Source organism: Cucurbita moschata, unplaced genomic scaffold, assembly GCF_002738365.1.
Source record: "Cucurbita moschata cultivar Rifu unplaced genomic scaffold, Cmos_1.0 Cmo_Scf00025, whole genome shotgun sequence".
Classification (NCBI taxonomy): Eukaryota; Viridiplantae; Streptophyta; class Magnoliopsida; order Cucurbitales; family Cucurbitaceae; genus Cucurbita; species Cucurbita moschata.
This window is the reverse complement of record NW_019268541.1, coordinates 381,548-405,763: the sequence shown is the minus strand read 5'-3', so window position 1 is coordinate 405,763 and position 24,216 is coordinate 381,548. Positions and strand designations below refer to the sequence as shown.

Below are 24,216 nucleotides of genomic sequence, written 5' to 3'. Positions count from 1 at the left end.
TGTTGTCGATGTAGCTCGGTTTTGGGTTAGGTTTGTGTGATTAAGCTAAGTCTTGGTAATATAAAATGTTGGGTTTGTGGAGTCAAACTGTGAGATTCTACATCGGTTGGAGAGGGAACGAAATCCTCTCCTCGAGAGGTTCGATATTTGAGGATTCTATTGATATGGCTAAGTTTAGGGCAACAAAGTACACCCTTTGTTCGATATTTGAGAATTCTATTGATATGACTAAGTTTAGGGCATGACTCTAATACCATGTTACATGATATTGTCCACTTTGAACATAAGAATTGTTTTGGGCTTCCCCAAAAGGCCTCATACCAATGGAGATGTATTCCTTACTTATAAATCTATGATCTTCCACTAAATTAACCAATGTGGGACCTTCTCCCAATAATCCTCAACACGAGACATTCTTTATATGGGTGTGGAAACCTCTATCAGGTAGACGCGTTTTAAAATCGTGAGGCTGACGACGATATGTAACGGGCTAAAACGGACAATATCTACTAACAGTGGGCTTGAGCTGTTACAAATGATATTAGAGTTAAACACTGACGATGTGCCAACAAGGACCCTGGCCCCCAAGGGGGAGGATTGTGAAATCCCACATCGGTTGGAGAGGGGAATGACGCATTTATTATATGGGTATGAAAATCTCTTCTTAGTAGACACATTTTAAAACTGTGAGACTGATAACGATATGTACACATTTTAAATGGGTTAATACGGACAATATCTACTAGCAGTGAGTTTAAACGGTTACACAAACCATAATGTTTGAGATGTTAGGTTAGAGCGTCACTACTGACGTTGGTACCATAATGTTTCATGTGCCGGAACCGTACAACTAAAATAGTCGACTCTTCCGAGTATTTACTCCATTTCCCCACGTATTTCTACTAAATCCATTTGGGAAGATAGAATATTGGCCCACTTGACAACTTGGGCCAAAGCCCAACTATGCGCTATTCGTGGGCTCTATTGAGGCTTATAGTGCATGACGAATTGTGATGCACAAGTGAATAAATATTTAGGTATTGTTGCATTTGAGGAGTGAATATAACAGTGACAAGCCACGGCTCCGAGATGTAGTTGTAGATACGGCAGTCTTAATGGGTCATTGGCTCCACCCGTTATCTCCTTCCACGACATGTTGTTGACCTCCCCATATTCTTTATGTAACTTAGTTATCATCTCTATCTTAGTGCGAGCCAACACTTCAATAACTCCTCCGTCGCTCTCTACATCATCAGAATAAGGGAAAACTTGAACCTAAGTTTTGTACTCTATTAATTTGTCTGTCCTTTATTTTAATTTTATTTCTTTTAAAAGTTACCTACCATAGAATTGTTATAATCTAAGGACGTTAAGCTTTAAAATTATTATAATTGAGTCCGTATAAATAATAAATTTTAATTCTTTTACCATTATTTTAAATTCAATATTATTCTTATTTAAATAAGATCTCGATTTATTAATCATCAACGAAAATGACATAATTAGTTGTCGGACAAATTTGACTTATCAATGGAGAAAAGAAAAATCAAAAGGAAACAGACAAACCCAGATTCAAAATAGGTGGCAGTCGAGAACAGCCAATTATTTGTTTATTTATTTATTATTAAGGCGTTTCAAATATTACACGTGGCGCAACTCTATTCGTCCTCAAACTTAGCCAGCCAGCCAGCCAGCCCTTACTTCATGGTCCCCCCACCCTTTTCTCATGTAAAAGGTTTCATAAAATGCATAATCCTAGCTGTATAATTAATTAATTATTTATTTATTTATTTTTATGAATTATATATCTTACCTTTTGAAAATTAAGGCAGAAATAAATGATTGTCGGGTAAAATAATAACGAAAAAGAAATAATTTATTAAAATAAAATGGAGTAAAAATGGAGGAGGAGAATTGAGGGATTGGTTACAGAGACAGGAAGAAACAGACAATGATCAAATCCCAATTCAAAACAAGGCAGCGCCAGCGCCAGACAGCGCCGTCGTCACTTGCATCTAATCCTCGTTCCTCGCCGCCTTCATCTATGGCTATGCCCTTCCCTCTCCGTTAAGGCCCCCGCTTCTTCTTCCTTCTTGTCACGTTCTGCCCCCACCTCTAATCCCAGTTAACCCTTTTCTTAATCCACTTTTTACTTCTTAATTTTATTCCAATCTCCTTTTTCTTCTTCTTTTTTGGTCCACTTTTAAGCCCTTTGTATATATCGCTCCATTTCCTCTCTCAACTCTCTTCCTCTTTGGCCCTCTCTCAACCGAGATTCCTGCGGCCTGCCCAGGGATTTGAGTTTTCAGGTCTGTTTCCTATCTGGGTTTCTCCTTTTTTCTCTTTTCAACTTGAATTTCAGCATACCCTTTTCTTTGTTTCTTGTTTCTGTTCTTTGATCTGGTTTCTTCCTCGATTTGCTGCATCATTGTTGGGTTTTTCATGCTGAATTCTGAGTTTTCTGTGAATATTCTTCTGGGGTTGTGTTTATATTGTGGATTTTTCACGCGATGAACAAGATTTAGTGTTTTTAGGAATAATGTATGCTCTCCACTGCTATATATTTACCTTTTTTGTGTATATCTTCTGAAAGGGCATGCTGTTTCTTTCTGCTGGATGAACAAAAACCATTTGTGGATGAGATTTGTTTTCTATTGCATCGGCTTAAGGATTTGTTGTTCATAGTTTAGATCCATGTATGTTTCTGCAGTTTACTTTGTTCATAGTTGATTAAGTTGTTGAGAATTTATCAGGGGGAAATGACGGAGCCAAAGCCATCCACACCCTTGCTAAGCACACAATCACCGTCTTCACGAAGCCTCCCTGATTTTAAAAAGTCTGTCAAACTCAAATATGTGAAACTTGGCTATCACTATCTCATCACTCATGGAATGTACCTCTTCCTTTCACCTCTGGTTGTTGTGATTGCTGCTCAGCTTTCTACTTTCTCCCTTCAAGATCTTCGTGAAGTTTGGGGTCATCTCCAATATAACTTAGTTTCTGTCATTCTTTGTTCGACCCTCCTTGTTTTCTTGTCTACCTTGTACTTTCTAACCCGTCCTCGCCCTGTGTACCTTGTTAACTTTTCGTGCTACAAGCCCGATGAAGCTCGTAAATGCACGAAGAAGATTTTTATGGATCAATCTCAGATGACAGGGACATTTACAGAGGAGAATCTTCAGTTCCAAAGGAAAATCCTTGAGAGATCTGGCCTTGGAGATTCAACTTATCTTCCTGAGGCTGTTCTCAATATTCCTCCAAACCCCTCCATGGCAGAAGCTCGAAAAGAAGCTGAAATTGTGATGTTTGGTGCTATTGATGAGCTTCTAGCTAAGACGAGTGTGAAACCGAAAGATATCGGTATCTTGATCGTGAATTGTAGCTTGTTCAATCCGACTCCATCGCTTTCTGCAATGGTCATCAACCACTACAAGCTTAGAGGGAACATCGTTAGTTACAATCTTGGTGGGATGGGTTGCAGTGCAGGACTAATCTCTATTGATCTTGCTAAGCAGCTGCTTCAGGTCCATCCCAATTCTTATGCCCTGGTAATTAGCATGGAGAACATTACATTGAACTGGTATTTCGGGAACGACCGATCGAAGCTTGTCTCTAATTGCTTATTTCGGATGGGTGGAGCTGCAATATTGCTTTCAAACAGAAGATCTGAGAGGAGGAGGTCCAAATATCAATTAGTTCATACTGTTCGTACCCACAAGGGAGCAGACGATAAGTGCTTTAGCTGTGTTACTCAGGAAGAGGACTCAACTGGGAAGATTGGTGTTACTTTATCCAAAGACTTAATGGCAGTTGCAGGTGATGCATTGAAGACTAACATCACGACGTTGGGACCTCTTGTTCTTCCAATGTCGGAACAGCTTCTCTTCTTCGGTACGTTAGTCGGTAAGAAACTCTTCAAAATGAAGATCAAGCCTTACATCCCTGACTTCAAACTAGCATTTGAACATTTCTGCATCCATGCTGGGGGAAGAGCGGTTCTAGACGAACTGGAGAAGAACTTGCAGCTATCTGATTGGCATATGGAGCCGTCGAGGATGACACTGTACCGATTTGGCAACACGTCGAGCAGTTCTCTATGGTATGAATTGGCATATACAGAAGGGAAAGGTCGAATGAAGAAAGGAGATAGAACATGGCAAATAGCATTTGGTTCAGGATTTAAGTGCAATAGTGCAGTTTGGAAAGCTCTAAGAACCATAAATCCAGCTAAAGAAAGGAGCCCATGGATGAATGAGATCGACCAGTTTCCAGTCAATGTTCCAAAAATTTCAGCCATTTGAAGAACAAAACTATAATTAACTCCAGTTTTTCATTCATTTTAGTCTTCTCTCTGAGTTGGGATGCCAAGATCTTCCATTGATCATCCTGTGCTGATATTAAAAAATTGACATTTTCTTTTGTGTTCTAGGCCAGCTTTGTTGAGAGCAGAACATTGCATCTTTGCAGATGCTTTGGGAAAGCTTCATTCATGTCTTGATTTGTATTGAGGATTGGAAGTGTTGAATTCAGCAGACAATTTGGATGGATCATTCATTTCTACTTCTTAAACTTACTATGTTGCTTCTATCATAATGAATGCTTCTAGTAATCTGTTTGAGACAGCTAAGGAGATTCAAGAATCCAGCGGTCGGGCGCACGATGGATCGAAGACCATATACCACGTTCTGCTAAAACGATCCCATCGTCATCGCCATTGGTGCAGATCATCACAACCAGAAGATCAGTTTCTTTCCCACAAGAAACCTTAACCAGGAAGTTTACAACACCACTTGCTTTGACTTTTCCTTTTCCTTTTACTTTTTAAAGTTGGGGATCTGGATTTGGAATGAGAATTATTCTCCATAAATGTCTGTAGCTTTGCTTATTTTCTATGAAGAAGTTCATGGTTTTGCTGAATGACGGAAACACACAAAAGAATTACTTTTGTGGTGGTGGTGGGCCCAGGTTGAATTAAAGTTAATCCATCTGGGGATACAATGCAGCCAAAAATGTAATAATATAAGGAAAGCAGCACCATACAGGAAGGATCCTCCTGTCGTGATCGTATCAAATTGCCTAACAATCTCCTGAAGAGTGAGTACCAGTCAGTATTAAATGAATACCAATGATTTGTTCTTTTGGGACGTAAATCTTCTAAAATCGAGTAGAAATATTCGACACAAAATCTTGGACGATGTCGATTTTATTATAGCTTAATTAGAGGAGTAGAAACTGTTCATGTAATTGTTCTTCAACGTGGTCTTTGCTACTACAATGACAGTGGTTAAAGATCTAAAGATCTTAAAGATATAAAGCACGAGACAACGCCATAACGAAAACGCGTTCAATTGAGATGACAAGTTCACACCCATATCTGCAGAATTGACTAAAAGTGTATACAAAAAATCAGCAAAGTCCATATCTCACAAAAGATGAACCTGTATAGGATAGGATATAAGCTCAACGCTCTGCTGTGCTGGCTTTCCCGTCGAGCATTGGAGAGACGGTTTCACTCATTTCCCGCCTCTACCTTCTCCTTCTCTCTGGACTTTCCATCGTCTGCGATACTGAACCCCTCGATCTTGCGTGAGACCTCGTCTGCACTTACCTTTACTTTTCCCATAGATCCATTGACCAAAGCTTCATCTGAGTCGTCATGTGTTAAAGGACCAGTCTGCCATATCCTAATGGTTCCATCCTCAGATCCAGAGGCATAGGATTCTCCTCCGGGTGCAAAGCGCAAGCAATGTACAGGTCCATGATGACCCTTGTTACATGCTGCATCAACAGTTAAACACAAGGGGCATTCTTCAGCAATCCCGAACGCGCGACAAACTAAAAAGGAAAGAGAATGATATAGCAGAAGAGCATACCAATCTCATCACCAGTATGAAAATCAAATACATGGATCCACATATCCTCTCCACCCGCTATGAACTTCATCCCATACTTCGGTTCCAACGAAGCGGATTCTACATTGCAAGGCATATTGTAGCTCTTGACTAAGCCAAAGCTGAAAAGAGAGGGAACAAAAATCAGGAGGAGAGTATGATTTACTAGTAACACTGCTTAAGCAAGCAATACACTTACTGATTTGCATCCCAAAATTTAACGGTAGATCCATCAGCAGTTGTTATATACCGTCCATCCTGACTTACTTCTGCACTGGTCACTGATGACTTGGTTTCGAGTGTTTGAACTATTTGGCCACTTCTTACATCCCATAATCTGTTCGGTCACGACTAAACTTAATAAGACTAACCAAATATCTAAATAATAATAAAAGAAAATAAATACCGATGTAGTACGAGAAGGCAGATTAACACCCAGCAATACACACCTGACACCTCCCATGTCAGTGCAAGAACTTAATATTGTTTGATCACTGTGAAGCCATGTAACAGTTCTGACTGAACCGGGGGATTTATCCACTTCTCTTGGAGGCGCATCAGGACGATTCAAATCATATATTCGTAGTACTTTCTCCAGACCACCAGTCAATAGAAGGTGTGTATCCTGTCACGTTTTAGAAAACGTATCAAGTGAAAAAAGAGAAATTCATCTTAAAGATAAAGATCTAAGCGTCAAAATCATTCCACATAATCACAAGATGATAGCACAATTTGGTAAATAACAGTCAGAATTCAAATATTGCCACAATCATTTCTGCAATGAGGGAGAATAACAAGCAGTAAGAGATCGAGTCAAATAAACAACTAATGAGAGTAATCATGTCAGCAGAACCATACATCGAATCCTATCAAAACCGAAATAACTCAAAAACCAAGAGTCCCATGAATAAATCACAATCACATTGAATCAATCAAGCCTGCGCACCAACAAGAAGTGAAACTTCTTTTTTCTAATAATAATATCCATAGTGTCTAAGCCAACTGAAGCGCAGCTGGATTAACCTCACTTGGGCCAACTGTGTATCCTACAAGTTGTCATGAACTCTGGGGTTTTGAAAAACTAGGTAGATGACAACTGTGGGATTAATTCCTAGGTATTGTCAGTAAGGTAAAAAGATGCACCATGATTTGATAGTAGATTCCAATGTAATTTCTTATGGGCATGATCATATGCAAATCAGCAAAGTGTGTGTATCAAGAATGTGATAAAAGATATTACCTCCGAAAAGGCACAGGCACGGACAATATGCTTGTGCTCAAATGAGTGCAGTACATGTCCAGTTAATGCATCCCATACTTTCCTGTAAGTTCAATCACAAATATGAAGGATCCTAACAATGATTCCATTCTCCATCATTGTCACAAAATCACTTGAAAAACATGTCTAACTTCCATTGCAAATGTAGTAAAATTTAACAAACAAGATTTTGTCATCAAAATGAAGCTTACAAATAATCAATTTCAAAATAATTACAATAAAAGCTACTGTATGCCTGAGGAGTGGAGAAGGTGTAAGAAGGTGGTGCAGTACTAGAGGAAGCAAATACTGGCGAGAATGGAAGAAGACTACAATGGGTAGTTCTGCCAAAACATCATGGTGCAAAATGCACTGGCAAGGGGCATACGAAAACAAGGTAGCAAAAGCAAGTGTCCAGCCAATGTGATTCCTAACTGATGTAGTTAGATTTTAAGCATAGAAAGTAACCCTTAGCAGAGTTTAGTAAGTTGGTCGGTAGGTCGGTTAACCATTGTGACTAATGGCTAGAACCAACTAGTTTCTAACGTCAGAATTGACATTTCGGAACCCTCAACCATAACGGAGTCTTACTTGCAAATTTGCCAAATAAAATAGAACTATTCTACCACTCTGTACCAAAAAGAGGAAACACATAGGAAATTGAAATATTAAATGTATATATAGAAGAGTACAGACCGTAAAGCGGAACTAAGAAGCATGGGAATCAAATTAAGTAGTACTTGAAACAACAAACTATAAGGAAAAATTCAACTATGTTGATCGGTTAATAAATCCCGAGAAAAGTTAGGAAAATCCCTATTACCCATCGATGCTATACACATGAAGAGCTACTCCTCTAATTGTAGACTGCATACAATGTTATGACTATCAAAAATAAAAAATATGGCAGTTCTTAAAACGTATCATGAAAACAAATGAAAAAAAACATACGCTGAAAAATCAGCAGAACCAGTGGCAGCACGTAAGGCATTGGTATCCAGGCAACAACTCCAAACTGCGCCTTTGTGACCTTCAAATGTACCAATCCAATCGCCAGTTTCTCCATTTCTGAGCATGGGATTGGAATCTGAATGGCGCAAGAAAAGCATACTTGAGAGGCAACACAGGATAATAAACGGTGGATTATGCTTTGAGCAAACCACCAAGACACATGGGTTTCATGGAATCTCTCATCAAGAAAGGCTAAAATCACAATGCCCACGTCTAAGCACATCTATCTATTAAAGTCAAAAGGACTGACACTGAACGAGAATGATCCAAAATCATTTAACACTCATAAACTGATTATGTTCTAAATTAACAGTATCTAGAAACTTTCGCAATTCATAAATTCACGTCTAAAAAACAAAACAAAAAAAAAGTTAACTGCATACCCTTGCTGGCACTGATGAGGAAGAATCCATCCGGCGTAACAGGGCTATAAGATAGATCCACGACCGGTCGAGAATGGCCATGGCAAACAAGAGGAATAGCCACTTTCTTCTTATCCATCTCTCACAAAAATCAACTACTCTACACTTCTATAAACCTAACCTAAAAACTATAGATTTGCTCTTTATTGATACCTTTAAACCTGTATTTCAAGAACAAATAACCAAATCAAAACCCTAAAGCCGCAAATCCTCATAAATTCACAATCAACTGTAGACAGAACGAGGCGATCAGTAGAATCGAAGTAAGCTTTTTGAATTGTGATCGATCGAAAATTGGAGCGAGAAATGGCGGTATATAACACAGGTGAGAGACGCCAACAACAAAGCTAACACCCACACCTCCTAACCCTCTAAAATGGCTCTGATAAAATCAAAATCTAAACCAAAATTACAGCGAGAAGAAAATTTTCAAAAAATTAAACCTTTAAAAGGAAAATCTAACAAAACAGAGCTTCCTAGAGAAGGGCTAGGCGCAACCGTAACTGGCTTCAGACCTGATCTTATATATCATGAAATCACTTTTTATTATTACTTTTTTTTTTCCTTTCTTTTCTTTTGGGCCTGCGTCGATATGGGCTTCAATTTGCGACCGGCCCATTAGGATGCTGAGGCCGTGTCATCGTTCCTTTCTTTTCTTTTGGGCCTACGTCGAGATGGGCTTCAATTTGCGACCGGCCCATTAGGATGCTGAGGCCCGTGTCATCGTTCCTTTCTTTTCTCTTGGGCCTTCGTCGAGATGGGCTTCAAGTTGCGACCGGCCCATTAGGATGCTGAGGACTGTGTCATCGTTCCTTTCTTTTCTTTTGGGCCTTCATCGAGATGGACTTCAACTTGCGACCGGCCTATTAGGATGCTGAGGCCCGTGTCCTCGTTCTTTTCTTTGCCGAAAGCGCAAGAAACCGGCAACATCCACCTCCCTTTCAGAACATCGATTGGTACAAGGAAATCTCATTTCAGTTTGCTCGTCTTTGTTCAAATCTCGATCGTCTAGTGAAACAACTTCGAATTTCTAAGGGTTTTTCCAATGGCGACAATGGAGGTCGAGACCCAGCTAGCGACGTCGGCATCGGTCGGTACTTGCTCGGCGAAACAGGCGACGAACCAAGGCGAGGGTCTGAGGCAGTACTATCTTCAACATATTCACGAGCTCCAGCTCCAGGTTCGTCAAAAGACCCATAATCTGAATCGTCTTGAAGCTCAACGGAACGAGCTGAATTCCAAAGGTACCAATCAATTTTGAATTTTTTTTGGGTAGCTTTGGTTTCACACAATTTCCTTGTGATTGGGTTTAAAGCGTAAGAGTTGGTCAGTCCACAAATGTCATACTTTTTGTTTGTTCCGCTGATGAATGGTTACATAATTAAGTGGCTATAAGAGTTGAAGCCCGAGTCAATTGTAGTGAGAAAAGTGAATTGGGGAAAAATAAAATACTTGAATACTTCAAAGGAAGATACAAGAACATTTAATTAGTTCTCTTTCATTCTTATAATTTTTATGGCTGTCCTTCAACATTATTCTGTTGGATTTATTTGAGGCTATTGCATTTATATGTCATATTAATATTTACAGTGCGAATGCTCCGGGAAGAGCTGCAGCTGCTTCAAGAGCCAGGATCCTATGTTGGTGAAGTTGTTAAAGTCATGGGAAAGAACAAAGTTTTAGTTAAGGTTGGTGGCTTTGTCTTTTTTTTTTCTTCTTTATTTCAGAAAAAAAATAATAAATAAATTACAAATTCATTACCAATTTACCATTCACCTTCCCTTGGTTACTCACTCTATGCACTGGGATACATATTGATATTGTATAGAATGTTTGTTTGGAAACTCCTCTTTCTGTAATTAAAATGTGCTCGAGTTGCATCATTGTGAGCTCCCACATCGGTGGGAGAGGGGAACGAAGCATTCCTTATAAGGGTGTGAAACCTCTCCCTAGAAGACATGTTTTAAAATCGTGAGGCTGGCGGCGATACCTAATGGGCCAAAGCGGACAATATCTGCTAGCGGTGGGTTTGGGCTGTTACAATCATATAGTCCATATTATTTAAATAGTGAGACTTTACTCTTACAGATGCCGGGCAATAGAACTTGGCTGTTGTGCTCAAAATTATTAGCGTTATCATCTTCTTATTTTTCATAATTCATATTTGTATATCTTTAGTGATATGATCTTAGAAGTTTAGTTTCAAAACGTTCAATCTCAACTAGCTAGCTAATTGGAAAGTTTTTTTTTTTCCAACTTCTCTTTGCTCACCTGCACAGGTTCACCCGGAAGGGAAATATGTTGTTGACATAGACAAAAGTATCGATATCACGAAAATCACACCTTCAACCAGAGTTGCTCTCCGTAACGACAGCTATGTTCTTCATTTAGTCTTGCCAAGCAAAGTAGATCCACTCGTTAATCTTATGAAAGTTGAAAAGGTTCCTGATTCTACTTATGATATGATCGGTGGTCTCGACCAGCAAATAAAAGAAATAAAAGAGGTTTGTACATTGCAAATATCTTTCTTATTTATGTCAACTACTTATTAGTCAAGTATCTGTAAATTCTGAAATGGTAATTCCAATCTGAAGGTTATTGAACTCCCCATTAAGCATCCTGAACTATTTGAGAGTCTTGGAATAGCTCAACCAAAGGTAAACACTGCCTGCAGAGTTTCTTGATATGCTTCATGTTGGTCTTATTAAACATAGATATCTCACCATGCACTTCTAATAGGGCGTTCTGCTATATGGACCACCTGGTACGGGGAAGACGCTGTTGGCTAGAGCAGTGGCTCACCATACAGATTGTACTTTCATCAGGGTTTCTGGGTCTGAATTGGTCCAGAAATATATTGGAGAAGGTTCTAGAATGGTGAGAGAGCTTTTCGTCATGGCCAGGTTTGTTCTGACATTTTCTTCCGTGTTTCAATGTAAATTCGCTCACTCGGTGTTGTTGACCCTAACCTCCCTGCTTTATGTATGTATGGGATTTTTTCCTTGACTGCCACTAATGTCTAGAATCCAAATTAGGAGCTGATCTTTTGGTGCCAAAATTTTATTTAATGGATATATCTTTACATATAATCTTACTTTTATTGTTCCAACTGCAACAAATTTTTGATTTTCCTCTGCAGGGAGCATGCACCTTCTATCATTTTCATGGATGAAATTGATAGCATTGGGTCTGCTCGAATGGAATCTGGGAGTGGTAATGGTGATAGCGAGGTGCAGCGTACTATGTTGGAACTTCTTAACCAGCTTGATGGGTTTGAAGCATCAAATAAGATCAAGGTACAGTGCATAAACGCCATATGTAATGAAGCGTTTAAGCCAGATATTGGTTTTCGTTTAAAGTTGGTTTCTATCCGCTCGGCTGTATTACAGGTCTTGATGGCCACCAATAGGATCGATATCCTGGATCAAGCTCTTCTAAGGCCAGGACGAATTGACAGGAAGATTGAATTCCCAAATCCTAACGAGGATGTAAGTACCACTACTTGTTTCGGTATATACTCTTGTTATTTAAAGATTACTATAGCGACTCGATGAACGTTGTGACTCTTTCTGAGGCACTCTTGGCCCGAAAGGAATTGTAAGTTTGTTCGTAATGGAGAGATAAAAGCTACTCATCTTCTTGGTTTGTTTATGCTTTAATGTACTCTTTCTGAGGCACTCTACATGCCTTTCGGATTGAAGAGTCGTGTCAATCACAGTCGCTCTTGCTATATCGATATACTGACATTTAGTTCATACGTAATGCAGTCCCGGTTTGATATCTTGAAAATACATTCACGGAAAATGAATCTGATGCGTGGGATTGATTTGAAGAAAATTGCAGAGAAAATGAATGGTGCATCTGGTGCAGAGCTCAAGGTATATTAATCTTTTGATGCTAATATAGTTGGAAACAATCTTGAGTGCTCATCAATTACATTTTGGTGGCACATTTTGTGATCGAATACAGGCGGTCTGCACAGAAGCAGGGATGTTTGCGTTGAGGGAAAGACGGGTTCATGTGACTCAGGAAGATTTCGAGATGGCTGTTGCCAAGGTGATGAAGAAGGAATCCGAGAAGAACATGTCGTTGCGAAAGCTCTGGAAGTAGAATCGTCGTACAAAGCAGCCAAGGCATGGTGAATATCAATGTTACTTTTACCCTTTTGTTCTGAAATTCTTCACCTCACCTGAGCTGTTCTTGGAGATTTCTTGAACTTGGTATCTATCTGATACCTTGAATGATGTATTCTAGTCGTCAACTCATTTATCTTCACGTCCATCTTGTAACTTAAAAGCCTCCCTTGCAACATTTCTTTTACCCCATCTCCAAATGTATTGACAAGTTGAGAAATTATCAGTTGGCTGATAATCTGGAAGATCGTTCTACATTTACTTGATATCAATCTGGAAGTTCTTATAGGATTCTCAGTGATAATTTCTTTCTCAAAATCAATTGAATAGTTAATTTCTTATAAGAACCCGATTAAATTGTCTATTCTCGAATTATCAAAGTCGCTAAATAGTAAAACTTGTTTGTGTATATGAAGAACAACGAATGGGATGGAACGAGGTATGGGACACGGATGTGTTGAATGTATGAAGAAGAATTGCTAAAATACTTTGAATTTGTGTATGATGAGATTCATCGGTGGAAAACTGTCGGTAGTAACGTCTAACACATCAAATCAAAATCATGAATCTTGTGGGTTCATCTGAAATTCATCCCTTGAGCCCAAAACAGACGAGCCCATTCCCTGACAGATTTACGGATGAGGCGAGGCCCCAAATGGAAAGACGAGGAAAATGGGGAAGTATGAAGATCATTATTATGGTCATTATGAATCACCATCATCCGCGCGGGGAATCGTTAAAGGAGACATCCCATCTGCTTTGCACTTGCAGGCCCTTCTTCAACATTTTTATTGTACTTTGCATTAATATCGATCAGCATCTGCAGATAATCGAGTCCGAATCGTTCCTCGACTTCAGGTACTCAATACGGAGCTCTCTCTAATGTCTTTGTTTCTGTTTATTCCAATTACTTTGACCCGTTTTCCCATGGTTAATTCGAATGCTCTGAAGCCCCAACCTGTAATTTCCTCAATGATTGACTTCGAGATATCTAATTCTTATTCTGGGTATTGGTTTTCGATCTCTGTGAATTTGTGATTCAGTTTGTTCTAGGGCTGGGCAAGAAGATAACCAATGAAAGGGGAAGTACAATTGGAGTCATCAATTGGCCAAACCCCTAGTGACTCTGATCCTCTGCTTGAGAATCAGCCCGATTCATCCCATGAAACCTCTGATGAAATTAAGAACGAGGATACTGAAGCTGGTTCCATTCCTTGTTGTCGTATTTGCCTAGAGAGCGATGCCGAACCAGGTGAATTTCATCGTAGTTTCGTACAAGTTATTGCTCTGTTGAATTTTAGCTTCATCGAATCTTGGCGGGTGATTCCTTTGTTTAGTCCACTGGATTATAACTCAACTTATATCATTGTTACAAGAATTGAAGATCCATTTCAAATTATTTTGAATCCTTGTTTTTGCTGGAAAGTGAATCTTGTTTGGTCTTTAATGGCTGTACAATCATGTAAGTTCTGTTTTCATAGCTGCTGGGGTAACACCTTCTTCCACTTGGCTCAAATGCAATTTTCCATTTTACAGAAGATGAACTGATTTCTCCATGCATGTGCAAAGGCACACAGCAGTTTGTCCATCGATCTTGTCTTGATCATTGGCGCTCCGTTAAGGCAAATTTCTTTATTTGAGTTCTTCTATGCTGTTCCTGCTTTCGGCTATGAAGGATTTGATTGTTTCCTATTCTATTTTTCTTATGATCTTAATCAATCTGAAAGGATTCTTGTAATTCTGCAGGAAGGGTTTGCTTTCTCGCATTGCACAACATGCAAAGCCCAATTTCACCTGCAAGTTTCCTTATTTGAGGACAACTCTTGGCGTAAAGTTAAATTCAGGCTTTTTGTGGCAAGAGATGTCCTCCTTGTATTTCTAGCTGTACAAACTGTGAGTCGACTTATACTTTCGTCATAGAATTATTATTGAATATGCCAACCTTTTATCGAGAACTTCATTACTATTCTCTTTTTATGAATAGCAAGGGTTGAGTTTGTAATTAGTATCAAGCTGCTATGTGGATATTCAGCTTTTAGTTTTCTGTAGAACTCAAGGACACATTTGTACGACCTATAGAATAGAACGATATAGAATGTGTCAAGTGTACTCGTTATTCAACTTTTAATTTTTCAGGCTTGCAAGGAACTTTTGACTCGTATTTTTTAGGTGCTCTCGCTCTTAAGGATTTGTAATAATTTGTTTCATTTAAGCATGTCTCGTTCACTTGATGTCGATCAACCCAAAAGAAAAGTAAAGAACAAATGTTTGAACTTAAACTTTTGTGGAAGATTTGGTGTCTAGTTAGATAATGGAGGATTTATCTTCTTTTTGCAGTTAATAGCGGCAATGGGTGGTTATGCATATATTATGGACAAAGACGGGGCATTCAGGAATTCTTTCAATGATGGATGGGACCGTATTCTGTCCAAACATCCTATTCCGTTTTATTATTGTGTCGGTAAGCTACTTTTGATTTAAACGAGTCAGCTGTTTCTTTAAGAACTGGATCTGAGATGTGTCGGATTATCACATGGATAAATTCAGACTTCCCTGTGTATTGTTGTTCGTCCATGCTTAAGATAAAGTAGCGGAGATTCAGCATCCATTTCAATTTGATAATGTTTCCTTCGTTTATATGAATCAATGTCAATGTGAGAAATGGCTGTTTTTGTGAACATTTGTGTTTTGTGTTATTTTGTGAGGTTCGATGGCGAGAGAAATAATAGAATCTTCAGGACGTTTGAGTTCATCCGATGATGTTCTGGCTCTTGTTAGATTCTCTATATCGAGATCTTTTTGAAATTATTCGTTAGGTCTCATTTTACTCGAATGGAACCCCTTCCTGTAGTTTGCTCCCTTTTTGTGGCCTTCTCCATTTGGTTTGTCCGTGTTTTCCTACATTCTTCTGAATAAAAGTTAAGTTTATCATAAAAAGAAAAATGAAAAAATGTCATTGTTTGCCCATTTCTTTCGACAAATTTAACGGTTCGAGATCAAATACACATAATCAATGACTTGTTTCATGGTTTTGATTTACTATTGTCTTTCTATGTGCTTATTTTTCATAATATCAGGGGTCCTGGCCTTCTTTGTTCTGCTCGGATTCTTCGGCCTCATACTACATTGTTCCTCCCTGAATAGTAATGATCCACGAGTTGCTGGATGTCACAACTGTTGCTATGGATGGGGCATCTTGGATTGTTTCCCTGCGTCTATGGAGGCCTGCTTTGCACTTGTTATTGTCTTCGTTGTTATCTTTGTAATCCTTGGCATAGCTTATGGTTTCCTTGCTGCCACTATGGGTATTCAAAGAATCTGGCAAAGGCATTACCACATTCTCACCAAAAGGGAGCTGACTAAAGTAAGGTTCCACCGTTTTTTGTTAGTGGATTTAAAACCTCCTGTTGCTGGTTTTTATACTTCAATTCCTTGTAGGAATACGTGGTGGAGGATCTTCATGGTTGTTATACTCCTCCAAAATTGGAACCCGAACACGAACAGCACTTGAAAATGCTACAGCTTCTGTAATGAATGGCAGATGAGGTTGTTCAGTTTCTGTCATTTTGTTTGTTAGGTTCTTTTGTTTGAGATGATACAATGTGCATCTGCTTGACACCGTTGTTATGAATGAGCAATGTGGAAAATAGATTTTAACTCATTTCTCACTGACCCCTTCTTGCATTCTGAGCATCTGTTTCAGTTTTTAAGCTTACAATAGGTTCTGTACTTAAAATCATTGAAAATTTGTCAAATCTGAAGTCGATGTCGCGTGTGACATTATTCATTTAGATTCGTTGTTCTTTTGAAGATGGTTATTCTTAAGATACATTCTTGGTGAAATTTAATGTCTGCCCATGATTGATTTTAGAATGCTGCTATTGCCTGTTGGGTAAATTTAATTAACATGAGTATTTGTGAAGTTTGAAGACAAGATTTTTTAATGTTCTTTTAAAATTAAAATTCGGGCCAATTGTTGGACTGGAAACCACTCGTTGATCGATGTTGCTCGTACTAGCTTAATATTTGTTTGGAATGACATAAACACAGAACTAATTATTTTCAAGAACTTAGCCCTTCAACAAAGTTGTTCATCAACAACTTTAGGAGGAGAAAATGTACACTCCAACTCAGCCAAAATAATGGATTGAAATAATGGATTTTCAAGTACGATTCTAAAAGGATCAGTTTGTGTGAATTTAGATTGATGTACAAAAATGAAAGCTCTTGATAAACTCGGTGACACGAAGCACTTGCCAAAGGAGAGGGGAACCGAGTTTCGAAAAAATCGGTTTAGGTAAATATCTAATGCGCTCCCCCATCATCTTGACTATTAGAAGTCCTTTTCTTGACTTGGCCGGTGTGCATTATACCTACCCATCCTTTTTAAAGAACTTGATTTCTTGAGAAATGAAAGCAACACCCTTTGTTTGTAGTCCTCTTACTCTTTGAGTCTGCCTTGTTTGTAGTCCTCTTACTCTTTGAGTCTGCCTTGTGGAGGTCTCTCGAGTGTCTACGGCAAATCCGATCAGTCTCGTGACTAAGATCCGTCATTTCAATTCTCCACCACTAGTTTTGGTGTCAAAATGATAGGATGCATTCAAATTTGCCACTATATACATGTTTTGCACTTTGCAAACCTTCCTATCTAATCCAGTAGTGCTTCTCTTTCGTTTACAATTGGCTTTCAGTGATCCAAAACGAAACAGAAAACGTAACAAAAAGGAAGAAATTATATGGTTCCTCCATTGCTGACAAAAATAAGCTGATCGCCGTCCCTAATGACCTCTATATCTTCAATGGCAGCCCCATCTTTGTTCAATACCTTTGAAGCCATAATCCCATATTTCATGGAACCAATCTCAAGAAGCTCGTTGAAGCTTTCTGGAAGCAGCACTACCTTCCCAGCTACTTCGCCAATCTCTGGACAGCTGATTATCACCCTTGCCGGGTTGGTTCCAGATTTCTCTCCTCTGGTTTGGTGATCAGCAAAACTCATGTCTTTCTCGCCTGTATGTGCTGCTGACATGATTCCAAACAATGAGTTATGGAAGTTGTTAGTCCTACGTCGTGGACGAGATTGACCCGCCCATGAACCATCATTCCCTTCCTGAGATGAAGGAGGAATCATAGGCTCGCTTGTAAATCTTCCAAGGAAGCGAATCGCTTTCTGCTTCTCAGGAATGGCAACGACAGATTGAGTTTTCGATTCTTTTATTGTCTGGAAGAGGTTTTTAATTTCTTCATGTCCCTGTTGGTCTGCTAGATCTCTTGGAGTCCATCCATGGACATCTGGTTTGTCAATATCAGCTCCTTGTTTAAGAAGGAACTTGACGATCTCAATGTTGTCTTCACAAACAGCAACATGTAAAGCAGTCGTTCCATTGTTCCTGGAACTCAAAACGTCTCCGCCATATCGGAGAATCTCTTTGAGCAACTGGAGGTTGTTTTGCTCTGCGGCAGTACACGCGAAGTGACCCACATCTCCTGATCGGAGATTAGCACCATTGTCTATAAGTAGCTGCACTACTGCCTCATGGCCACCCAGTATCGCCTCCCATAGTGGCACAATCCCGTCTGAATCTGCAAAAAGCGAGAACACAGAAAATAATCATCTTTCCACTCTGTTTGGATACATTAAATCAAATTATGCAACAGAATTCTTTAACATGGATCCCCATCTCAAATTCCATCCCCTCAATTTCGTCTGAAAACGAATTCTTTCAATAATTCCATGTGTTTGTCAGTTCATGTCTCTACATACCCAATATTATTGTATTAATATGTTCCTTGGGATAGAAGTAATCCTAGAGAGAGAGATCCGCAGGAGATGTATAAATATAAAGAATACAAATCTCAGAACATTATTGTGGAATATTAAGTCGACAGACATGAACCACGTGATAAGGCATATATTGTTTGCAATGGCCTTATATATATGATATGTTTATCAAGCTATGATAAGAAATGGGATGCCAGCGTGGACTCTACATTATTAAGAACAACTATAATGGGAAATGAGACAAGTTGGACTAGATTTTTTATGGGCTCTAAATGAGTCTAAAGCAAATTATTATTAACACACAAAGGTTTTGGATAAGAATATTAGAAGGTCAACTTCGGAAAACACACCCCTTATTTCAGTACGTACTCATTGTTCAATTATATTTTTAAAAAATGGAGATAGTTGACTTGAAATACACTAATTGCCCATATAATGTGTCAGCAAATACTTTTGAGGGGTGAGAAAGTCAACGCAGTGCCAAAAAATTTCCTTCCATGAATTTTTTATTTATGGCACGCAAATGGCTTTAAAGAAAATTATCTCAAGTTATTTTTATAATTCATTAATTGTTCCTCAGCTCCTCATGAAGAACCACGACAGAGTCTGCTAATATCAGTAAAACAGGTTATCATGGTAAAGAAGTACCTCTACTGTTGGGATCCGCTCCAAAGTCCAGTAATAGAAGCACACAGTTCTCGTTTCCTTTTGATGCTGCTATATGCTGGTATTACATAAATGGGGAAACCAAGAAAAGGGAAAAGGGTTGAGAATATGCAAAAACCAGTGAATCTTTTTGCATGATCTGTTAATAAAGAAATTAATGAGCAACAGAAAATTGAACTCACAAGTGAAGTCCTCCCATTGTTATCTGATTCATTTGGATCGAGACCTCTTTTCAAAAGTTGGTGTAAAAGCAAGTCGTCACCTCTAAGTGTTGCAAAGCAAAGACTAAGTGGTAGGTCCAATCTGCCTCTAGCTAGCATGTTCTCTGTCTCCAACAAAACTCCTTCCATGATGGGGTCCTTGTCTTTGACGTCTTTCAAGTGCTGCCAACCAGGAAAATAAGATGTCATTGTAGATAATTTACAAGTCAAACATCTAATTAGTACAGATTCGGATACGGATATGAGACCCAGATACAACACAGCAACATCATTTTTTTAAAATCTAGGACAAAGTCATGGCTACGTTTATTAAAATTTACGCTTTTAAGAATATATATTATTTCTATACAAGAAGGAAAGTTAGAATCAATGAGTTTATGCATTTATATAATTAAAAAATAGTTAAAAATGTATTCTGCTCTCAAATTTACGCTTTGAAGCATGTCTAGTAAATGTTGGACCTATTTTGACTTCGCACAACTAGTGTCTAAGACATCTATGGCTTCAACAAGTGTCTGAAACGTGTCCAACGAGTGTCAAGATAGTCCAAGTGTCTGCCACGAACACACTAGCCAATCTGAAGTATTTGAGCTTCTTAGTTAAACATGGCCTTGTAAATGACTCAAATATGGACATATTGTTCCATTTCTTTATACCTTTCACGAGACCATTAAAATCCGTGTGTAACTCTAGTTAACCCACATAATATAAATGAAAAAAGAAAGCAGACCTGAAGAAGATTGTTCATGATTATAGTCCCATCACCAACATTAGATTGAACAATATTCAGGAAAGCCGTTCGATTCAGACGCAGCAACTGACTCAATCGTTTTGTACGCACAGTAAACAGTTGTGGCCTGTAACATAACACCCCAATCTCTCCGCAAAGTTCACCAGTTTTAGCCTCTCCAACAACCTGCAAACATTGGAACAGTATAGTCAGTAAATCAATTGCCTTGGACGGCCACATGGGTAATTCAAAAACCCAACATTCAGAAAATCCAAGAGCTTCAATGAACAGACTTGCCTGTTCAACTCCATTCTTAAGAACAAGCAAATCCTGTGAAAAAAAGTGTCAAACGTTAGACTTTGATTGTGCTGAACTTGGTGGTTAATTTAGTGAATACTCCGGTCAGTAACTTAAAAGCTTCTATAATCAAATAACTAAGTAATTACCACAGCACCCGTGACAAGAATATAGAAGTCTGTTGGGGCTTCATTTTGTAAAATCACATCTTCTTTTGGAGGAAAATACTCTGCCTTCATTTCCGAAACCTTTAACGTTTCAGCAAATCAATCAGTTTCAGTAAGAACATGCTAGTTACCTTAGTAAAATCAATAATCTCAGCATAAAAAGAATAATCATCTAGGTTAAAAGCTTGAGGACATCAATTACCAGTTGAAAAATTAGGTCATTTGAAACACCACGAAACAAGTAGACCTTGTCCACTAGAGAATAGAAAAGATAATGTGAAATGCTTGATCGGATGGCTTTCGGCAAGGAATCGAGTGTTTCTTGCTGCTGCAATCCCTCAGAGTCAGTTCTGAACTTTAGACACAAATGTGCAAGCATTTGGTCTTGCAAACGAACAGGAAGTTGATTCCTGTGGGCAAAACTAGATGCAGCTTGTATGGTATCCCTCTGAGGAAAAAGGGTAAAAAGGTATGGAAAAGAAAAGAAAAATTAGTATAATACTCTAAATGAGTAAGAAATTAAGCCAAAAAAAAAAAAACAAATTATCTGGATCTTTAAAGTATTAAGTGCCATTTTGTAAACTAGCAAGACTTCTCTACTTACGAATTTTCTAGTTCTACTGGTACCATGGACGACTAAGTTGGTCATATTTCCAATCAAGTATGCTGTCAAACCAAGATTGAAAAGCATGTAGAAGATGTCAAAAACCATTTCCCTTGTATTCACAGGATGCAAGTCACCATAGCCGACAGTGGTTAGGGTAGTGATAGACCAGTAAATCGAAGTGACATATCTAATCCACAAACTTTGCTCAAGAAAGTCCTCCATAGATGCTCCAATCCATGTCCTTTTTGGGTCATGATAACGAGCAGCAAGGAGATAATAGAAGCATGCAGCACAGTGAACCGCAAACAGAGTAACCTGCAAAATACATAGATTATAAATAAGTGAACGATCCTATTAGCATATTGAAAACGCAATCCTATTCGAATAAGTAAACTTACACAAACGAGTTTTGCACATCGAACCCAAAAGTAATTATAGTTCCTATCTTTTTCCAGTCTGTTCAGAAGAAAGAAAACAAACAATACCATGAGGTTGAAGTTAAACAGATGTTTGTTTCTGCTAATACAGGTAAAAGGAAAAGTCTTAGTACCTGGAAAAAAGAGCACTGACTCTTCGAAGACGCCATAGACGAAGCATGTTGAATAATCCATAAGAACGGAGAGGTGAAGGGGAGATCTTATGTGCAAGTTCAGAAGGAATTGTGGATATGACATCAAAGACTAGCCATGAACTTGCATACTTCAGAGCAATCTTCTTCGGTTCGTCGACAAGTAAATAAGTGGATTTATCGAGGTAAGCCACAAAGAATGTGAGAACAATATCCACAGCAAAAAATCCATTAACCACATTATCTGTAATGGAAAGTGGAGATTGGGGTTTCTTGAGGAATCCAAACTCGAATGGCGAGACCCAAGCTGTATATACCACCAAAACAACGAGAAAAGTCTCCCAAATCCTGTAGATAACAAAATCTTAGCCACTTTTTGCAGAAAAATGAGAAAGATATGCATCACCCTGAGAAAACAAGCATAAATATTGGCTTAATCAGCTCTTATTTTGCTAAAACATCCATCCCCTCGAATCCATGTGCCAAACAAATATATATAATTCTGTCCGGTGCTCTTGAAACAAAGTGATTATGGAAGTGAATAAGAAAAAAAAAATTAAGCGAACCATCTGACGTTTTAGATGAACCTTGAATAGGAAGAAACTCATAATCAGTTGATCCTAAAACAAAAAGGCGGAGATGGAGAGGGAAAATTCACAAGCAAGGGAACCCAAAAACTTGAAAAACAGATGGAACCAATAAGAATCTGAGCATTCGGATACATAAATGGATTAAGAACATAAACAAGGCCAGCAGTATAGTTCACCAGATCCAAGGCGACCTTATATTTCCAATTTTCAAACGCAATTAAAAAAGTCGTGTGAAATTCAGAATGGAAGTCAAAGCAAGCGATAAAAGTCATTTCCAAAAAGTCTCAAGAAAATCAAGTCACCTGTATCGATGATCATAAGGCGAAATGACAAAACGCCGGAGTTTGACTCTGCGATTGCTTCTAGCACCAAGAGAGGGCAATATCCCAGTGCTGAGGCTAAACTGACTGCCATCTCTGGAGAGTTGCTCAAGCTCTTCTTGACCACAAACAGAAACCCTGAAAGGCCCTCTGTTTCTGACGGCATCCATTGTTGACACTGCACAAACAAACACAAAAACAAAAAAAAACAAAAAAAAACAAAAAAAGGAGAAGAAAAATCTCTGCAGTACCCTGCTTGTGGGTATAATTTCTTCTTCCTTTTTTCTTCTTCAAGTGGCCATGTTCCTTAAATCCTCCCGTCTCAGTTCCCCTTGGCTCTTTCTCTCTGCACTGCAAGCTCTTCGAAGCCGCTGATCCTTTGGCTGTATTATATAGGATAGCCCTGTCTCGCCGCGCGTAAGCCTTTTCGGGTTCTTTTTGTCTGGTTTTAGGGTGTGGGGCATTCCATTTTCAAATTTTTTTTTTTTAAATAATATATTTTCATGAATTAAAATTCTACTTTCTTCGGTCATAAATGGAACAATATATTTTAAATATTTTGATGCTTTATATTTGGAAATTAACAGTTTTTTACCTTTTAAATTTGGTTGCGTATGTTGATTTTTATCCTTATACCTCTGTTTTCATAATTGCATCTTAGACTTAAATGTAAAAAGCAGCTTTTTTTATCTTTAAATAAAATTCTATTTAAAAATATTTTATTTATAGATATTTTCGTCAACATAAAGTTATATACCATCTGTCGTATCTAATGAAATTGTTTTAAACCATCAGTTTAAAGAGAGTTACGAGGTCGGTTAACATTTTAGAAGGAATAAAAAAAATTAAATTATAGAAAAATCAAAAATATTTTTTGTTTTAAAATAAATAATTTATATTTTAAGTGTCTAAAGAAGAAAGATTTGCACACGGAGATATAAGTAACAGTGCTTCAAATAGATTTCTAAATAAATGCTTACTTTCCATTTCTGTAAATAAAATATAACACAATAAACACTTGGATATAATTTCTAAAAAATCAATTAATATATGGAAAAAGAATAAAGAAAACGAAAGGAAATAAATCTTGAATATTTAAAAATGTTTATATAATAATTAGGATTGACCAATTTTCTTTAAAAAGTAAAATAAAAGTCCGGAAATGCCCTTTAGGAAGGGAACCACCGCCATGCCACGCTGGCCGAGGCAAACCCCGTAATTCCAATCTAAACTCCGCAAATCCGTGATGCACGAAAACGGGAAAAGGTTAAAATCAACTACCTGGCTAACTGCCACCGCGCGTGCATGTCAACCGACTTTCACGCTCACTCTAAAATATTATTATTATTATATATTTTTTTTAATCTCACAAGTCCAATATTTTTTATAAATTTCAACTTTGTGTTTTTTTTTTTTTTTGAAATTTGCAAATATACCCTCCATTTAAATCGACTTATAATTATAATATTATATTATTATTTATTTAAAATACATTTTAGGTTCAAATTACATTTTAAATAATTATTTTAAAATATCAACGATCATTAAAATAT

At 38.1% G+C, this 24,216-nt stretch overlaps 5 protein-coding genes across 5 annotated transcripts; 3 read left to right on the top strand and 2 right to left on the bottom strand.

The window, feature by feature from the left end:
- Positions 1–1,928: 1,928 nt before the first annotated feature.
- Positions 1,929–4,569, top strand: LOC111461763 (3-ketoacyl-CoA synthase 11). Its single transcript, XM_023105407.1, has 2 exons — positions 1,929–2,309; positions 2,754–4,569. Exon 2 carries the CDS (start codon positions 2,760–2,762, stop codon positions 4,299–4,301), a length of 1,542 nt encoding a protein of 513 aa, XP_022961175.1. The 5' UTR covers positions 1,929–2,309; positions 2,754–2,759; the 3' UTR covers positions 4,302–4,569.
- A 614-nt stretch (positions 4,570–5,183) lies between these two features.
- LOC111461767 (serine-threonine kinase receptor-associated protein-like) lies at positions 5,184–9,082 on the bottom strand. Its single transcript, XM_023105410.1, has 7 exons — positions 8,544–9,082; positions 8,101–8,236; positions 7,132–7,213; positions 6,341–6,516; positions 6,091–6,228; positions 5,874–6,013; positions 5,184–5,778 (listed from the first exon to the last, which is right to left on the bottom strand). Exons 1-7 carry the CDS (start codon positions 8,659–8,661, stop codon positions 5,510–5,512), a joined length of 1,059 nt encoding a protein of 352 aa, XP_022961178.1. The 5' UTR covers positions 8,662–9,082; the 3' UTR covers positions 5,184–5,509.
- A 424-nt stretch (positions 9,083–9,506) lies between these two features.
- On the top strand, positions 9,507–12,987 carry LOC111461766 (26S proteasome regulatory subunit 8 homolog A-like). The gene is made up of 9 exons (XM_023105409.1): positions 9,507–9,826; positions 10,173–10,270; positions 10,862–11,086; positions 11,177–11,239; positions 11,322–11,485; positions 11,722–11,878; positions 11,972–12,070; positions 12,350–12,460; positions 12,552–12,987. Exons 1-9 carry the CDS (start codon positions 9,628–9,630, stop codon positions 12,690–12,692), a joined length of 1,257 nt encoding a protein of 418 aa, XP_022961177.1. The 5' UTR covers positions 9,507–9,627; the 3' UTR covers positions 12,693–12,987.
- Positions 12,988–13,404: 417 nt separating this feature from the next.
- Positions 13,405–16,383, top strand: LOC111461599. Its single transcript, XM_023105184.1, has 7 exons — positions 13,405–13,573; positions 13,759–13,967; positions 14,252–14,337; positions 14,462–14,608; positions 15,053–15,176; positions 15,793–16,079; positions 16,154–16,383. The coding sequence occupies exons 2-7, from the start codon at positions 13,790–13,792 to the stop codon at positions 16,244–16,246; spliced, it is 915 nt and encodes a 304-aa protein (XP_022960952.1). The 5' UTR covers positions 13,405–13,573; positions 13,759–13,789; the 3' UTR covers positions 16,247–16,383.
- An 891-nt stretch (positions 16,384–17,274) lies between these two features.
- Positions 17,275–23,065, bottom strand: LOC111461598 (potassium channel AKT1-like). The gene is made up of 11 exons (XM_023105183.1): positions 22,646–23,065; positions 21,736–22,101; positions 21,584–21,641; positions 21,183–21,500; positions 20,781–21,026; positions 20,561–20,659; positions 20,412–20,444; positions 20,115–20,300; positions 19,346–19,546; positions 19,146–19,221; positions 17,275–18,298 (listed from the first exon to the last, which is right to left on the bottom strand). The coding sequence occupies exons 1-11, from the start codon at positions 22,831–22,833 to the stop codon at positions 17,448–17,450; spliced, it is 2,622 nt and encodes an 873-aa protein (XP_022960951.1). The 5' UTR covers positions 22,834–23,065; the 3' UTR covers positions 17,275–17,447.
- Between the last annotated feature and the right edge of the window lie 1,151 nt (positions 23,066–24,216).

Bases quoted from the DNA above. Each gene is read 5' to 3' on its own strand.
- LOC111461763 (XM_023105407.1), top strand. From the start codon at position 2,760: ATGACGGAGCCAAAGCCATCCACACCCTTGCTAAGCACACAATCACCG.
- LOC111461767 (XM_023105410.1), bottom strand. From the start codon at position 8,661: ATGGATAAGAAGAAAGTGGCTATTCCTCTTGTTTGCCATGGCCATTCT. The intron at 7,214-8,100 runs GTATGTTTTTTT...TTGAACTTACAG, and splicing joins GGTTCTGCTGATTTTTCAGC to GAAAGTATGGGATGCATTAA. The intron at 6,014-6,090 runs GTAAGTGTATTG...CTCTCTTTTCAG, and splicing joins AAATTTTGGGATGCAAATCA to CTTTGGCTTAGTCAAGAGCT.
- LOC111461766 (XM_023105409.1), top strand. From the start codon at position 9,628: ATGGCGACAATGGAGGTCGAGACCCAGCTAGCGACGTCGGCATCGGTC. The intron at 11,240-11,321 runs GTAAACACTGCC...CACTTCTAATAG, and splicing joins TTGGAATAGCTCAACCAAAG to GGCGTTCTGCTATATGGACC. The intron at 11,879-11,971 runs GTACAGTGCATA...GCTGTATTACAG, and splicing joins AAGCATCAAATAAGATCAAG to GTCTTGATGGCCACCAATAG.
- LOC111461599 (XM_023105184.1), top strand. From the start codon at position 13,790: ATGAAAGGGGAAGTACAATTGGAGTCATCAATTGGCCAAACCCCTAGT. The intron at 13,968-14,251 runs GTGAATTTCATC...TCCATTTTACAG, and splicing joins AGAGAGCGATGCCGAACCAG to AAGATGAACTGATTTCTCCA. The intron at 15,177-15,792 runs GTAAGCTACTTT...TCATAATATCAG, and splicing joins TCCGTTTTATTATTGTGTCG to GGGTCCTGGCCTTCTTTGTT.
- LOC111461598 (XM_023105183.1), bottom strand. From the start codon at position 22,833: ATGGATGCCGTCAGAAACAGAGGGCCTTTCAGGGTTTCTGTTTGTGGT. The intron at 22,102-22,645 runs GTGACTTGATTT...TGTTATCTACAG, and splicing joins CCTTATGATCATCGATACAG to GATTTGGGAGACTTTTCTCG. The intron at 18,299-19,145 runs GTACTTCTTTAC...CGCTTTTTGCAG, and splicing joins AGCGGATCCCAACAGTAGAG to ATTCAGACGGGATTGTGCCA.